Source organism: Corvus moneduloides, chromosome 8, assembly GCF_009650955.1.
Source record: "Corvus moneduloides isolate bCorMon1 chromosome 8, bCorMon1.pri, whole genome shotgun sequence".
Lineage (NCBI taxonomy): Eukaryota > Metazoa > Chordata > Aves > Passeriformes > Corvidae > Corvus > Corvus moneduloides.
Genome location: NC_045483.1, coordinates 14474850 through 14490804, shown reverse-complemented (window position 1 = coordinate 14490804; position 15955 = coordinate 14474850). Strand labels below are relative to the sequence as shown.

General features: G+C 60.3%; 1 protein-coding gene and 1 long non-coding RNA gene across 2 annotated transcripts; both read right to left on the bottom strand.

Moving 5' to 3' along the window:
• Window positions 1-1714: 1714 nt before the first annotated feature.
• NKX2-3 (NK2 homeobox 3) lies at window positions 1715-4009 on the bottom strand. The gene is made up of 2 exons (XM_032117039.1): window positions 3461-4009; window positions 1715-2786 (listed from the first exon to the last, which is right to left on the bottom strand). The coding sequence occupies exons 1-2, from the start codon at window positions 3801-3803 to the stop codon at window positions 2146-2148; spliced, it is 984 nt and encodes a 327-aa protein (XP_031972930.1). The 5' UTR covers window positions 3804-4009; the 3' UTR covers window positions 1715-2145.
• A 5134-nt stretch (window positions 4010-9143) lies between these two features.
• On the bottom strand, window positions 9144-12942 carry LOC116447676. The gene is made up of 2 exons (XR_004241649.1): window positions 11674-12942; window positions 9144-9710 (listed from the first exon to the last, which is right to left on the bottom strand). It is a non-coding gene; the product is annotated as an uncharacterized LOC116447676 (long non-coding RNA).
• Between the last annotated feature and the right edge of the window lie 3013 nt (window positions 12943-15955).

Below are 15955 nucleotides of genomic sequence, written 5' to 3'. Positions count from 1 at the left end.
CAGACCCGGGCAGCATGTCCCATGCTGGGGCTCTGGTCTCATCCAGAGGCTCTGTGTGCTGCTGAGATGCAGTGGATTTCTCATCAACTGCCATGTACTTTGAGGAGATGTGTTAAGGTGGGAACTCCTCTCACACACCCTGATTTTGGAGGAGCTGCTATTGTGGTTACGGTTCCTCTGGCTTGCACACTGAAGCATGAACTCACACGAGTCCCCTATCTTTGCAGACAGCAGTCTGGCAGAACACGGAGGAAAATGCAACTCTTTCCTATGGCAGAGACAAATCTCACCAGCCTGACTGCTGCTGTGAAGAAAGAAAGCGCATTACCTTTGTTCTTGGCTATCCTGTTTCTACCCACGAGACCACAGGGCCTTAACCACTCATCTCCGAAAGCCAAGAGCAGGGCCTGGGCTTCCTCTCCTGCGACACCTTACTGCCATCCAGCAAACAATCAGCTGGGCGTGCCGCATCCTCTCCGAGCGCCGGCCCCGTGAAGCCTGCCAGCCCCGGGGTGGCTCGCGGGACAGCGGGGTGCCGTGCCGAGCCAGGTTGGGAGCCGAGGGCCTGCGGTTTGTCCTCTCTGTCCCTGCAGTGGAAAGAATTTCTCCCGTTCCTTTCAAACAGCAAACCCCGAAGGTGCACGTTCAGCTTGAACGCTGGGAATGTGCAGCCTAAAACCCGGGGTCAGTAGCGTCAGCAGTCGTTGTTACCTGCTGCTTCTGCGAGGGCAGAGCCTGGTCCTCTGCTCGGGACAGAGGGACTGTCACACAACACACATTGGGAGGTCAGGGGAAGGACAGGGTGGGCAGCGCTGCGTCAGAGGGGTGGCATATCGAGCCCCTGGTCTGCGTCCTTCGCGCCGGCTCCAAGAAGGCTCCGCTGGAAATACCTTCGGAGCTCCAGCGTCGCGGCCGGACAGATGTGCGGGACGGCACGGGAGAGCTCCCAACGCCTTTGGTCCCCGCTGCCGCCCGGGGTGCCCCAGACGGGGCTCTGCGGGTGTCCGGCCCTCCCCGGCGCGGCTCCGGCCCCGCGGCGGGGCTCGGCAGCACCCGCACGGCAGAGGCACGGCCGCGGAAGCGGGGCCGCCACCGCCCCGAGAGCGCCTCGGCGGCGACAGCGGGACGGGGCGGCCCGGGACGGGACGGGACGGGCGGCAGGCGACCCCGCGGCCGGTCCCGTGGGGCTCGGGGGCCTCGGCGGCCCCCTCCCCCTGCAATCGAGCGAAATGGCTGAACATGTAGCAATAATGCCCCGGCATTCAGGCTGCCCGGCCCGGCCGGCCCTAATCAGCGGCCCGCGGACCCCCCTCCTCTTCCCCTGCGCTCCCAGAATGGGGAACAAAACCCAGCACGTTTCTGCAGCCCCCGCGCATAAAGCGCCGGGCCTGGGCCTCAGTGGGGGGCAAAGCGGCCCGTCAATCTCGGCGCCGGGGCCCCTTTGTCCCTCGCCTCCCTGCCACACCTTTTGTTCCCGAATCCAATAAGCGCCTATTCCCGCTACCTTCCTCGGCGGCTCCTTTCAGCGCTGGCCCGGCGGCCACAATGGGCCCGGCTCTGAGCTACGCGGCCCCATTCAGCGCCCTTGGCACGCTCACAAGCCGGCCGGGCCGCCCTGCCCCGCGGGCACGACGCGGCGACCGCCCCGCCGCCGGCACGGGCCCCGGCCCCTCCGCCGGGCACCGGCCGGTGGACGAAGGAGGATCGGGCGGCGAATATTGCACCTGGTTTATTGACTGACTGGGCGAGCTGGCGCTGGCAGTGACCGATACAGAATAGAGACAGGGGCCGCAGCACTAGCGGGCCCCGCCGTCGGCTTTTTACAAGCAAAGCTGCTCCGCTGGCGCGGCGCGATCGGCTCCGGCCCGCCCGGCCCGCCCGGCCGTCGCGGCGGCTCCGCGGGGCGGCGGCGCTTCGCTGCGGGCTCGCGCGGCCCCGTCCCGCCGCGCCGCTCCGCTCCGTCCGTCGCCGGCCCCGCACCGATGCTCGCGGGAGCGCCGGGGTCCCGCCGCGCCGTCCCGCCGCCGCCTCCGCCTCCGGTCCAGGGCGCGTGGCGCGCGGCCGGGCTGCGGTGCGGGTGATAACGGGGCCGCGGAGCCGCCGGGCCGTCCTGTCGGTCCGCTCCCGACCCTCAGTGCGTGCGGGCTACCAGGCCCGGATGCCCTGCAGTGCGCCCTGGCCGCAAGAAGGCCCCGCCGCCGCCTGGTGCAGCGGCTGGCTGCCGCCGCTGAAGCCCCCCAGGCCGCTCACGTTCACGAAGGGGCTGGTGGCCGCCGCCGGGCTGCAGGCGGCTTGCATGGACGCGCCGCCGGTGCCCGCCGGGTAGGTGCAGCCGTAGCCGGGGTTGTAGGAGGCAGCGTTGCCGTAGCCGTAGGCGGGGAAGCCGTTGTAGGAGTAGGGCCCGTTGTACGCCGAGCTGTAGCCCTGCGACCCGCCGAGGCACGGCTTGCCGTCACGGACCAGCACGGGCACGGCCACTCTGCGCGGCGGCGGCGGGGCCGCCGGGCCGCCCAGCTCCAGCGACTTGTCCTGCCGCTGCCGCTTGCACTTGTAGCGCCGGTTCTGGAACCAGATCTTCACCTGCGTGGAGGTGAGCTTGAGGCTGCTAGCCAGGTGCTCCCGCTCGGGCGCCGACAGGTAACGCTGCTGCTTGAACCGACGCTCCAGCTCGAAGACCTGCGCCTGGGAGAAGAGTACGCGCGGCTTCCTCCGGCTCCGCTGCTTCGGCCTCTCTGCCTCCTCCGCCTTCTCCGTTGCGTCCAGCGGCTTATTCAGGACGCAGCTCTCTGTACGGGGGAGCACAGGTCACGGGTGTGCCTCGCCAACGCCGGGCGCTCGCTGCTCCCGACGGGCCCCATCGGCAGACGAGAGCTCCGCGCCGCGCCCTGGCCGACCCCGCGCCTCTACGCGCCCGTCGGGGCACCGCGGTGCGGGCGGGAAGGCAGCCCTGGGACCGGACGTCTCCGGCACCGCCTGTGTTTGCGAGGGCCCGATTCGGGCGGCGGGGCCAGGAACGTCCCCGCACCTCCAGGCCGGCTGCGGCGTTACCGCTGCGGCACCGCGTGAAGAGCTCCGGACCGCGTCGCGCACAGCGCCGGGCACCTGCTCCGCCGCCGGGCCCCGCCGCAGCGGGTGCGGACTGGGCCTAACACGACCCGTTCCTCCCTCTCCGCTACCGAAATTACGGAGCGCGGGCCTGATCCGGCACCTCCGGGCTAGGGCCATGCGGAGGCACTCCCCAGGGAGGAGGCGAGCGAGGCGCGGAGGAGGGCGGTGGCAGCCCCGCGACGTGCCCGTCCCGACTCGACATGATCAAGGGACGTGGAGCGGGTTACAGCTCCAGGACTTGGGCTTTGCGGGGCGATGCCCGAGGGCTGGGAACGCACCACGAGCAGCCAGCGCGTGGCCCGTCCCGGCGGGGCGGTGCAGTGCGGGGAAGCGCGGCGGAGACGATACTCACTTGGGTCTCGGACCGCCGGGTCCAGCTCTTCTCCCGGGCCGGGGGCCTCGCAGGAGCCACGCAGTACGGCGTGAACGTAGTTGTCGGCGGAGATCCGCGCGTCCGCCTGGCTGCCGGGCGCTGCCATGGGGCTCAGGTAGGAGAGCTTTTCCTCCTCCTCTTCCTCCTCGCCGTCGGAGAAGCGGGCGCCGTCGGTGGCCGCCAGCAGGCAGGCAGCGGGGTGGAAGTGGTGCTCCAGGTGGTGCGGGAGCTGGGCCCCATAGTGCGGGTCCTGCTGCTGCTCCAGGTTGAGGATGTCTTTGACAGAGAAGGGTGTGGAGGTGACGGGGCTCGGTAACATCATCGGGGCAGCGCAAGCGGCCAGGCAGTCCCGCGGGCCCGGCGGCGCTCGGGCGGCTGCTCGGCGGGGAGCGCCGCGCCCGGGTCGGGGGGAGCAGGCAGCGCCGAGAGACGAGGGGCCGCGCCTGCTTCTGTCTAAGTTGCCTCCATTAGCTCAGCGCTGGGGGTCTGCGTTTTGTTACAGCTTCTGCAGGGACAGCCAAAGGCTCGGGAGCCTCCTCTGCCCCGGGCCGGCACGTCACGGCAAGGAGGGGCCGGGGGCGGCCTCGCCATTGGAGGGAGGGGGAGGCAGAGCCGGCCCCCTGCCCGGCTCCGGCCGCCCGGCCAGAAATAGCAATGTATTAAGGCTGCACTCGGGGAGGCTGCTTCCCCGTAGAGCGCCCCGCCGGCCCGGCACCCGCCCGGCGGGCGCGGGGACGGTGCGCCGGGGTCGGGGTCCCCGCAGAGAGCCGCGGCAGCCGCCGCCGCGCCCCCCAGTGCTAAGCACGTGTAGGTAGGTAGGGACCCCCTCCCCGGCGGACCCCGCTGGCCCCTGCCCGCACACAGCTCGGTCCGACCCCGGCAAGGGCCGACATGTGCGGCTCCGCCGGCCCGGCCTCCCCGCCCCACCAGCACGGCCCCGCAAGTGCCTCCCGCGGCCCAGGACGCGTAGCGGAGGGGGAGGTTCGCCTCCGCCACCCCGCACCCCTCCCGGAGCCGACGGCGACCCCGCCGTCCCGGACGGACCGTAGCCATGCGACGTACACGTAGCCGACCCCCTCTGCATCCCCCTGCACCCCCGGTCCCTCCCGCCGGTGCCCCCGCAAATAACCCCGCGACCGGCCAATCTGCAGACCGGCCCAGCTCGCCGCAGCCGGTGCGACACGCGTTCGCACAGGGAAAAGCGCGCTTCGCCGCCGCCGCCGGATCGGGCCCCGCTGCCCGCGACCGCCAGGCCCAGTCGGGGCGGACCGGGCCGGGCCGGGCGGGCAGGCCGGGACCGCGGTAACGCGGGGCTGGGTGGAGAGCGCGATACCGCGGTCGTCGGTGTTTCCTTTCGTTGTTCTTCGTTTTCTTTCGTTTCGTTTCGTTTTCTTTCGTTTCTCCCGCCGGTAACGGGCGGCCAGCGGCTCCGCGGAGCCCCCTCGCCTCCGTGCCGGCGGGTGACGCATCGAATGAGCCTGCCGAGCTCTTCCACACCGCGGGTCCCCCGGCCACAGGGCTTCGCCGGCTACCGGCCGAGTCCCCCGGTGATGCGGGGGGTGCCGCGGCCCCTCGGCGCTCCCCACGGCCCCCGGACTTTTGCAGGGGCTCCGAGCTGCCGCGGCGCCGGGAGCGGCCACACCGAGGGAGGCGCAGGGGGTCCTTGGTGAGATATTTCGTTGTAATTAAAATCGTGCTGCCCCGCAGGGCTTGGATCGGCGACGAGGGGAGGCCACTGGAGCCGGGCGCGTACGCCGGGCAGGTGAGTGTCCCGGCGCCGAGGCTTCGCGGGGCCTTCCCGGGAGTTTCTCTCGTGTTGTTAACGTCCGGTGGCTCCGCCGTTTAGCGGCTCTATCCGTGCCCTCGTACCTTCGTCTTTCTGCACGCCCCCGAGATGTATTTACTGGTGGCACAGCCCGGGACAGGAGCCGGAGTCCCGAGCACTTCGCCGCAGCTCATGTGCTACCGGTGCCGCAGCGAGGCCGGTTCCCGTTCCCCCGGCACACCGGACCGCTGCCACCACGCAGCTTCAAACCCCTCGCCATATAAATTCAACGATTCGATCTCTTCTCGCCGCTCCCCGCCCGCTCCCCATGCGAGACGCCTTCCTGCGGTCCGGACGGTGTACGGGGAAAGGCGCCCGCAGTAAGCAGGCCTGACCGGGGCCCGACTCTTCCCCATGCCGCCGGTGCGCAGAGAAGCCCGGCGCTGCCTCTCTGCCGGGGCCCCGAAAAGAATTAGTAACAATTAGCTCCTTATCGGTGTTACACATCCGCCACCGTCCCGGACCTGTCCCGCCCGCCTCGGGGCCCCGGGCTCGGGGACGTGCAGGCGCGGGGCCCGGTGGCAGCGCGGCGAGCGGCCGGGCTCTGCACAGCGCCGCGCTCCCCGGGAGCCCCACTGCGTCCGGGCTTCGCGGCAGGGAGAACAGCGTCAAGGGCCGGTGCCCTCGGTGGTGGCGGCCATAAGAACTGCCGGGCTACAGCCGATGTCCGCCTGCCCGTCCGTCTGCGGAGCAGCAGCCGCCGTGCCGAGGGCCAGGGCCCGGCCCCGGCAGGGTCTGGCTCGTTTGGCGCCATCGCGCTCCCGCCCGCAGAGGGATCCCGGACGGGCCGACTGCCAGGCGCGGCCTGTGGGCTCTGGGAGCCCGGGTCGGCCATGAACAACGCTTCGGGATGTCTCCCCAATGGTGCGAGTGGTTCTCCCGCTGGGACCCACTCATTTGTGCTGCTGCCGGCCACACGGACTGCTCGGGGAGCCCACGCCCGACGGAGGGAGCAAGCCGCGGCCGGGCCTTTTCGGGGCGGCCTCATCCTCCACCAGTCTCCCGCTGGGGTAACTGAGCCCGCGCTTTCCCCCCATGCCAGCATCCCCTCTTTGGTGGAGGCGGATCGGCGGTGAGTTCCCGGCTGGAAAAGCCGAGGAAGCGAGGTGATGGTCGGGCCCGACCGTGCCTATACTGAGGCGGCTGGCGCCGAGGAGCACTACTGGACCGAGGCGAGCGGTGCAGAGGTACAGAAACCAGGGGGAGGAAGGAGCGGGGCAGCCCTGGTACCTGCCGGCGGGTGTCAGCCCCAGGATGCGACTGCAGGGCTTTCCCGAGCCGGCTGGGCTGGGGTCACCGGGCTATTAATGGTTATTATATTTATATCATTAGCGGCGTCCCCTGAGCTCTGTTTACAGCAGGGCCTTGTTGTCCCGGCCGCTCCTGCGCTCTGTTTAGACAGGGGATTATTGTAATGGATGGAGCTCGCCGTGCGGATGCTGCAGCGGAGCCAAGAGAGCCAAGAGCTTCCCCCCCCGGGCCCGGGGAGCGAGCAGCAGCCCTGCTGCGGCCGCGCACACCGCGGCGGGCAGGCGGGCGGGCGAGCAGCGCGCTCCCGCCCGAGGGCCCAGGCCGCAGGCAGCCCGGTAGCAGCGGCCGCGGCCGGGGGCCTCGCTCGGGGCGATGCTATCAGCCCCAGGGCTGCTAATTGCTCCATTAGTCTCGCGGGTGCGGAGTGCTGGAGCCGGCCCTGCGCTAATGGCCGTAAACAAACAAACACGCTAATCCGGCCCTGTCTCCAACCCCCGTGCTCGGGGAGCCAGCGGGGCACGGCGGCGGGAGGCGCTGGCCGGGCGGCACCCACCTGCCCGCCGCCCCAGGAGGCCCGTAGCCGGAGCGGACCCGCGCCGCCGGGAGCTGTCCCCCGCACCCGGCTCTATTTACACAGAGCCTGCCCTTGTGTAAACGCTGCGCGCCGTGGTTTATCTCAGGGCCCGTCTGGTTCTCGTTCTCTGTCAGCAGCGCCCGGTGAAGGATGGCCCTTTCCCAGGAGCTCGGTCCTGATTTATGTGAGAACCGCAGCGCGCCGGGGACGCCCCCGCACGGCGGGGCCGGCGACGCGACGCGGAGAGGCGGCGGGTCCCGGGGCAGCGACCCGCCGCCGGGGCCGCCGGTGGGGCCGCGCCCCGTGCAGCCCGCACCGGCCCCGCACGGCTCGGTCACCTGCCAGCAGCGGACCCCGCCGTCCGGCACGGCACGGCGCGGCACGGCACGGCGCTCCGCCCTCTCCCGGGTCCGGCTCTCCTCGCACACAGCCTCGGCGCCCCTCACGGTGCACAGCGGGCGCGCCCCGAGGGGCTGCGCCAGGAGCGGACACGGAGTGGCTCCGCCGGCAGCTCCCAGCCCGGACTCACTCCCTGAGTGCGCCCGCCTGGTCACGGCTCCTGGGGGAAAGGATGGCGTTTGTTCCTGCCCTGTCGCTTGCACAGGAAAGGCTCTTTTTCACAGCTCTGAAAAGAAACGTTATCAGTATTCCTCAGGAGAGCAGAGGGCTTCTGCAGGCTGTGGATCCAGGTCTGGGCATGGGATGCTGCATGCTCACCCAGCAATAGGCTGTCTACATCTCCCATTGCTGTGTCCCAGCTGTGCCTGGGCAGCGCCTGGACCGTCCTGTTCACTCGGGTCTGCCGCTTGACACCTGCCTGCACCTCTCCGAATCTCAGAACCAGCTGGCTTGGTTTGACCAAGAACCACCCAAATAATGCCCATTTTCTTGAGAAATACATCACTGCAAATATCTGCTTTTCTTCAGTATTTTTTTGCTCCATTGACATTGGCTGATTTACTTCTGTTTCACAGTTCTTGCAGGGGTGTATGGCTTGGAAATATGTCCTGAAACAAAGCCTCAGTGAAAAATAACTGTTTTCTTAAGGTCAGAACCAGACTCTAGCATTCTACACATATGTTTTCAAGGTGGGAGGTTGGGTTGAAGGATACCAGTAGCTGTGTGAAACATTCAGTGTTCAGCACTTTGAGGGATAGGAGCAGCAAATGCAAGGGAGCTGCCCATTGCAGCAAGGGGAACTCAATAGGCTTGGACACCAAAGGGGAGGTTGTCCTTGATTTCAGTGCCTGATGGGCCTCTGAAACTGGGGCTGACATGTTGAGCTTGGTGAGAGCCAACTTGCAGGAACAGGTAAAGGTCATCCTTCATCTAAGGCAATGCAGGATAATAAATGCCAGTGCCAAGGACCCCCTCCTGTCTGCTTTTATTTGGCATCTCTTGTGCACAAAGGATATCCAGGCTTCACAAAGCCACCCTGCTGCACAACCCAGCCCCATGACTGTGGACGTGCAGAGGGTAGCAAAACACCTCTTCCTCTGGAGTAGAAGCTGTCATAAATCACAGTTACTGACTGTGCAATGAGAGGGTCCCCTGTCCAGCAGAAGGAGGACACTGCTGCAGGCACACGTACATCACCCTGTTGGTGGAGCACACCCCACAGCCTTTCTGGGAGCCCCTTTGCTCCGTGTCTCAGAAGCCATTGCTGTATGTTTGCGTCCACGAGGTTAAGAAGCTGAAATTCATCCTTCAGCAGAGGCCCAGCATGAGGCTTGCTCACCACTCGCATCCACAGGCCTGCGTACCACTTGCATCCCATAGGGCTTAAGTGGAGCCTAAGTGGACCCTGGGCCTTGTGCTGGCGACCTGCCCAGTGCTGGATTTCAGCTCCGAGCCCAGGCCTGCTGCTCTGATTCATGCACGTAATCCCGCTGAGGTCAGCGGGTTTCATCCTGCTCCCACCACAGCCCGCGGGACAGTTCACACGAGAGTGGCAGGGTTAGGCTCTGTGTTTGCATGTGCCATAGAAAATGGAACAATTAAGATTAAACCAATTAAATTTTAACAGGTCTGGAAAGCGTTTTATTACATAATAAACTGGAGGGATTAACCACGTCGGGCTTTGCTGTGTGTGTGCTGGCCGAGTGGTTCCTTGCTGTCCGCAGCACTTGGTGTTCCTCCGGGCTGGGGACCTCCCTGCGCTGCCGCTGGGGCCGGCTCGCTGGCAAACACAGGGGCCTGGGAATGCAGCTGCATGCTGGCTCCTGCTCCTGTCCAGCACTGTCCCCCGAAGCATTCTGGGTGCAATGCTTTCTTTAGCCCAAGCAAAGCCTTTTCTAGAAGAAATTCTGCAAATTATACGGTGGCTATTTCTATGGCTTCCTTTGGGGAGAGGGAAGCCCTCGTGCTTCTGTGCTGGTGAGGAGCAAGTGGCTTGGCTGGCTCTGTGCAATGTGGTGACAGATGTCTCATCTTGGAAACAGAGCTGATAAGTTACTCTTGTTTAGGGCATCTGCCTGGCAGCCAGTCTCCACTTCTCTCCCTGATTAATCAAGATTCCTATGGCTGTTCCCATGCAGATGAAGCCATCCCGGCCATGGCTACCCCCGGAGCTGGCAAATCTGTGCAAGAAATGGTACACCACTGTGGGTTTGCCAGGGTGGTTTCAGGGTAATTGAGCTGAGAAAGGATGCAGAAACCAGCTTTGGCAGAAATTATGCTGCAACCTTGGCTGAGCACATGCATAGGACAATGCACAGGCCTCTGTGTGGTGGCATTCCTCAGCTCTGCTGGCATTTGTCTGTAAGGGCTGACATTTTCTCCGAGGGGCACCCACAGCCAGTGGCTGTTGCACTGTTCCGTCTCCTCAACTGTAATTTGATGCTGACCAGCTCAGGAGGATTGGACACAAATATCCTCTGTCATGCAACAACCTGCACTTGGGGGCTAGGAAGGAAGATGGGGCTGGGGAAGCTCATAATTTCTGTCTCTTCTGGGTAAATATGGGTCCAAAGCCTGTCAGGCTCAGCCCAAAGACATTTTGCATGATGCTTCCAGAGGCTGCAGCAGGCCAACTTCCAACGCTGTGTTGGGTTTTTCTCTGGAGGTGGAAGGGTTGCTGTGGGTGGGGACTGTGGCATGTTCAGGGACAGTGAAGGCAAACTGCTCCCTGGCTGATTACCATGCCTGGAAAGGTTAATGGCAGAGCATTTAATACCCATTCTTTTGTTTTCCTTTGGAATACTTTTTGTATTTAGCCATGGCTGCTAATGTGGTTCCCTCCTGAATCCAGATCGTCACCGACAGCTGCTGTATAAATAGGGCAGCCCCTGTGTCCTGCACACGGGGAGGCAGGTAGGAGATTTGCAAGCTTCTGTTAATAGTTTATCTCTGAGTCTGCCTAATGAACTATCCTGGCAATTACTGTGCAGAAATTGTTAGTGTATCCTGATGATTCAGAACTTTCTAACAACAACTCTGGACCAAACTATAAACTGTTTTTCTATCTTGGAGTGGAGACTTGAGAGAGGACTCCTAATTGTTCTCATCCCTTCAGGGGCCAGAGCTGGATTATCCCACACAGGCTTCTCTACAGACTTGTTTTTAGTCTATCGGTGGGCCCTCTGCCAGACCAAAGGGATGGGGAACTGTTTTCCAGATTTAAATCCCCCCCTCCACCCTTCCACTCCACTTACACCTCTGAGGAAGAGCATGGATTAGAAAGGATTTGCCCTCATGGGGCTTTGGTTTGGGTTTGTGAAGATCTGTCCTTAAAAGCGTTGCCTTTTTTGTTTTATCCCTATGTAAACCTAACTCCCAGCTTTACGTAGGGAACGGGCAGAAGTGAAGTGCTGTGTTGTTCAGAGAGTAGAGATCTCCCATTTCTTTTGAAATACCTGCCTTTAAATGGTATTTCCTCTTGGAGACAATGGCTTAACGTGAAGGACAAGCAGGTGTGGATGGACAAGGGTGGTGTTTCAGGAGCAGGGCATGGCTGGACCCCTCCTGCTGTGGCTCCTGTGCTTCAATCATGCATACAAGAGGCTGGGTGACTCAAAGACTCAGCCAAAATATGTCCCTGTGCCAGCACTGACAGGGCAACCTGGATCTCTTGGTATGGTTCCTGTCTTGTCCCGGTGCTGCTGATGTTCCAGCACACTGGAGACCATGGGCATCCAAGCATCTCTGGGATGCTCTCCCAGGGACCCATCCCGGTGGTCTGCCCCGGGATCCATCCTGCACTGTGAATGACCCATGCAGCAGTGCTGTGTCAGGCCAGCAGTCAGGCACTGGGGCCATAGCAAAGGTGTTGGGGAGTTCACATGGAGCCAAAGTAGTTCTTCCCTTCCTCATCCTTCCCTTGCCGGGGTGGCAAAAGGCCACACTGCCGGCCATGCCCTGTCCCACTGGAAGCACTGACGCCTGTCTGGCTGCCAGGACACCCCGCCAGCCCTGTCCCAGGCACGTTCCCTGCGCCCAGCAGTGGCGAGTGGGCTCTGTGCCGCATCCCAGGGCTGCCTGGGCCCAGGCTCCCTTCTCCAAACATCCCTCCTGCCGTGCACCCGTGGTACCCCCGCGACTCACCCACGTCCGCCCCGCGCACCCGCCCTTGCTGACGGTGGGGAAAGTAGGAGCCGTGTCCTTGCGCTGACCTTCGTCTGACCTTCCAGTAACGCTCGAGAAACCCTCGGAAAGGCTTTCTCATTGTGCAGCCCCAGGGTTTCCAGGGAATTAGTCAGCAGGCTGGAATTGTGCTCTGTGTATGTGACCCCCCCTTATCCCCCCCTCCTGCCTCTCCCATCTCTGGAGCCGGACCGGTCCAAGAGATATGTTGCCAGGGTGACAGCGAGGTGTGATGGATGGACAGAGAGTGGCTGTGGAGTGGCAGGGCCGCTGGTCAGTAACCCAGGGCTGTGTTTATAAGAAGGAAGAGGCTGTTTCCTGGAGCTAACATAATGCAGCTCTAAAAAAGGCAGGGGAAATACATCATGCGAGGGGAGCGCGGCCCGGGGAGGGGAGGGCCACGGGGAGCTCAGCACCACAGGGAGCCTGCAGGTCAAGGTGCCTTTGACAGGGGCCTTTTTTATAGGCCATTTGCGTGAGAGTTCGCTGCTGTTTCTCTGCAGCCCTGACAGCGGCTCAAGGCCCAGCCGGGGTTTGGGGAGGGTCTAATCTAAACTCACCGATTTCCAGCCCTTCTCCTGCAGGACCCGCTGATTTATTTGGAAAATAAATAATCGACACTGACTATTGTTTCGTTGCTGTGGAGCGACAGTCCCCTGCCCTCGGCTTGGGGCTCTGCCCTATCCCATGGCGGACACTTGGAGGAGCAGGGCGCTGTGGAAGGACCCTGGTGCTGAGAGAGAGTGGCTTAGTTCAGTGCTTCCATCTGTCCCCCGCCACGGGGGAAGGGGCGATTCTTTTAGCTGTGGTCCCTGCAGGGGGTGGGCACCTGGGGCATCACTCACAGTGCTCATTGTGCTGGACTCAGAGCTGGGGCAGTGGTGACCAACTGGACAGGCAAGGGAATATCCCATCCTCCTTCCCAAATGCCAGCTGTGGCGGTTTTCCTCCCTTTAGCCACACTGCAGTGCGTGAGGCTCTTGTGCCCAGCACTGGCATCTCCCCCAGTGTGGAGCCAGGGGCTCTGCAGCCCCACACACCTGCTGCTGCCACAGCAGTGGGGTCGTCCCCATGGCTCATGTCACCTCTGAGCCCTGCAACCACGCCTCCCCTAATGTCACCCCTTCTGCCGGAGGGTCTGACTGCAGGAGAAGCTGCTGCTCCTGGTGCGGCAGACAAGGGTTTTCACTCCCCAGCCAGCAGTGTGGGAGCTGAATCCCCCAGGCAGGTTGGGACACTGGGGCCTGAATCATCATGACTAATCAAAAGCAGCACCCCAGAAAATAGACCCTGATTTTTCCCTACCACAAAAAAAAAAAAAAAAATTTCCAACTAAAGTATTTCAGAAAAAAAATCCTCACACAAAAAGGGAAAAAATAAAGGATCATTTTGCTGTAGGCCCCAACCTTTCCTGAGTAGGCATAACTACTTCTACTACAGCTGAAAAATTATTTAAATGTTGAAAATTTTTTCTTTTTTCTTCTATTACTTTTATTCTTACAACTCTTCAATGGCTGAGGAAGTGATACTGCATTTAGGGTTTTTCTTTTTTTCTTTTACAAAAATGCTCTAATTTTGTAAAGCTTGAGAGTGGGGAATAAAGGATGAGAAAAGAGGAGGAAATCCAGCATGAACGTCAGCCATCATCAGGCAGCTTCAGGGCGGCGGAGAAAAAGAAGACAAGGAAAACCTTGAAACACAATGCTTTCAAATTTCAAACAGTTTTCTGTTTTAGAAAACTGAAAGGAAAAAGTTGCTTCAAAATATCCCATTGAAAAGTTAAACGAAATTTCTTTCCATAGAACAGTTTTCAATCTAATTCTTTTTGAGCAAGAAAATTTTAAGCAATTTTTTTACAGAATAAGCATAAGTTTTATAATTTGTTTTCCACATCATTAATAATAATTCTACCTCAATATAATAATAAAAATCATCAATTTACATTTTTCCAGCAAATACATGTGTTTGGTCCTGTCTTCACTAGTGTGGGAGTAATTTTTAAGTGGAGCCTTATTTTTGGCTGAGGCTTTTGCTTGTCCCTTTTTTCATTGGAGGAGTGTTCTGTCTTCAGTGCTTTCATACTTTCCCCACTCTAATTCATGCAAATACTGCCACATGCCCAAATTCCTCAATGAGTTCAATATTTATCAGCAAAATTTTTTTTTTCAACCCAGCCTGTTCAGTGTCTAAAGCCACTTTCTAAATAACTATTTGATGAGTATTTGTGTATTTAACGTTTGCATTGTTCTAAGTGACTTGCAACATCAGATTCTCTCACCCACTTTTCCTTCAAATTAGCACATTCACAGGCACTTATATATGAATTTGAGTTTGCCCAGATTTTATAAAGCTGTATTTGCAAAAAAACCCAATCCATATTTTGAAGCTATTTCGTTTTGTCTGACATATCCTTCACAGCTGCCAGTGCAGGGAAAGGCAATCCATACTTCTGGAAGCCCTTGTGCTGGCAGTCTGGGACAGTGCTGTCTGTCCGGGGGCAGCTGGATCACACTGGTCCCTGAGCAGCCCATCCCCACTGCATGGATGTCTAAGATCAGCCGTGAACACGGGCTGAGTTTTTTTAAAAAGCACTCTTTATTATCGTTTTCATGCCCAGTTCTTGTTGGATTTGTGTCGGCCCTCTGTGGCACCCCGGGACACACGCTGTCCAGGGAGGAAGCGGGGCTGGGGAGGGGCAGAGCGGGCTTGCCTTTCCAGCACTGCAGATTAAGGCTGCCTGGCTCCTCTGCAAGCCTCCCCAGGTGGCCATGATATTTCTAAAGGACTTGTCCCTGTGCCGCAGTAAGCTCATTAGCTAATTCTCTTATTACAGAGCATCAACTGAAGCATGCGTGTTTAGGCTGCCAGGGAGCCCCCTCTCACCTTCCTCCCCAGCTCTTCTCCCTTCCTCGCTACCCCCTTCTCTTTGTTTTAGCTGAGAAGGTGGGCTTTTAAAAGTCCCCTTGCCCAGCCATTTGGAGTGCAGGCTCCTCCCTCCCTGGCTGGTCCCAGTCTCGAGGTACCCGCAGTGACAGGGGTGGCCAGGGCAGGACCCCACTCGCCCAGCATGGCAGCACAGTGCTCTTGCCTCTGCCCAAGGGCCTTTTTGGGCCCGTTCACATTCCCATGTCAGTCTCGGAGCTTGGCCAGGCAAAGGCACTGAGGGGCTGATTCAGGCAAAGTGAGGCATGGGGAGGTTCCTAGGAAGAAGACTGTGGCATGAAACAGCCGTGGTGGGATGCTGCTCTTTGCATAGTCACCCTGGGTTTTGAGAGGGTCGATGGGCTCTTGCCCCTTGTCCCCTGGCCCCAAAGCTGTCAAATTCTCACCTGGAGGTGGGGAGCCAGAGCTTGTGGGGCCAAGCCTTTTGCCCTTAAGCATGGAGAGCCTGGGGACCCTCTTCCCTCACCTCCTGCTCTGGGAGAAGCCCGGTCACAACCCCTGACTGGGGAAGAGGGATGGAGTGGCAGCCCACCCTCTTCCTTCTGGGGGGCCACACTGCAAAATCCACCTCGCGCCGGCGCTTTCCGGCCCTCTGTGAGAATGTACAGTTTGTGGCTCCTTCATTGACTTTGAAGAATGTCCCTTTATTCACAATGTTATTTCCTTTAATCACTGTGAGGTTGCAGGAAATCTTCTTGGAAAATTGTTTCAGATTGGCTGGAATTACTGTACTGTTGCAGGGATGGAAAACTCACTTGAACTTGTTTTCATTTTACCCTAGAAAGTCACTGTCCCCAGAAGGTTCAGATGAATTTGGATAAACATGTGAGTTCTGAGGATGTAGTTGTTGTTGAGCATTTCTTTTCCCTCCCTTTTTTTTTTTCCCAAATGAATCTTTGTGGCTTTCCAAGTTCCTGAGCTTTACTCAAGACCAGGGGTACAGAACTAAAGGAAAAAGGGACCTTTGACATAAACAGATCATAAACAGACTGAAGACAGGCAAATACATCATTAAGTGACACAACCCAAGAGTTGAGAGATAAAGAAACAGTGACAGCTTTGGCCATCAGCTGGGAGCTGAATCAACCAAATTTTCTACCTGAGCATTTCTGTACTGGCTGACATAGGAAAGACAAGATGTGCTAAATCTTGGCTTTCACAGGAGTTTAGTCCCATTTCCACATGAAATTCTTGAATTCTTGTGAGTAATGGAGAAATGTGGTCTAGGTGAGTGTGTGACTACATGAGAGCACAGCTGCCTGGAAAAAGGTATTGAAAGGGCAGTTTCCCATGCTCAGTC

Coding starts and splice junctions, on each gene's coding strand:
- NKX2-3 (XM_032117039.1), bottom strand. CDS start 3,803: ATGATGTTACCGAGCCCCGTCACCTCCACACCCTTCTCTGTCAAAGAC. Junction 2,787..3,460: donor CCCGGCGGTCCGAGACCCAA/GTGAGTATCGTC, acceptor TCCCCCGTACAG/AGAGCTGCGTCCTGAATAAG.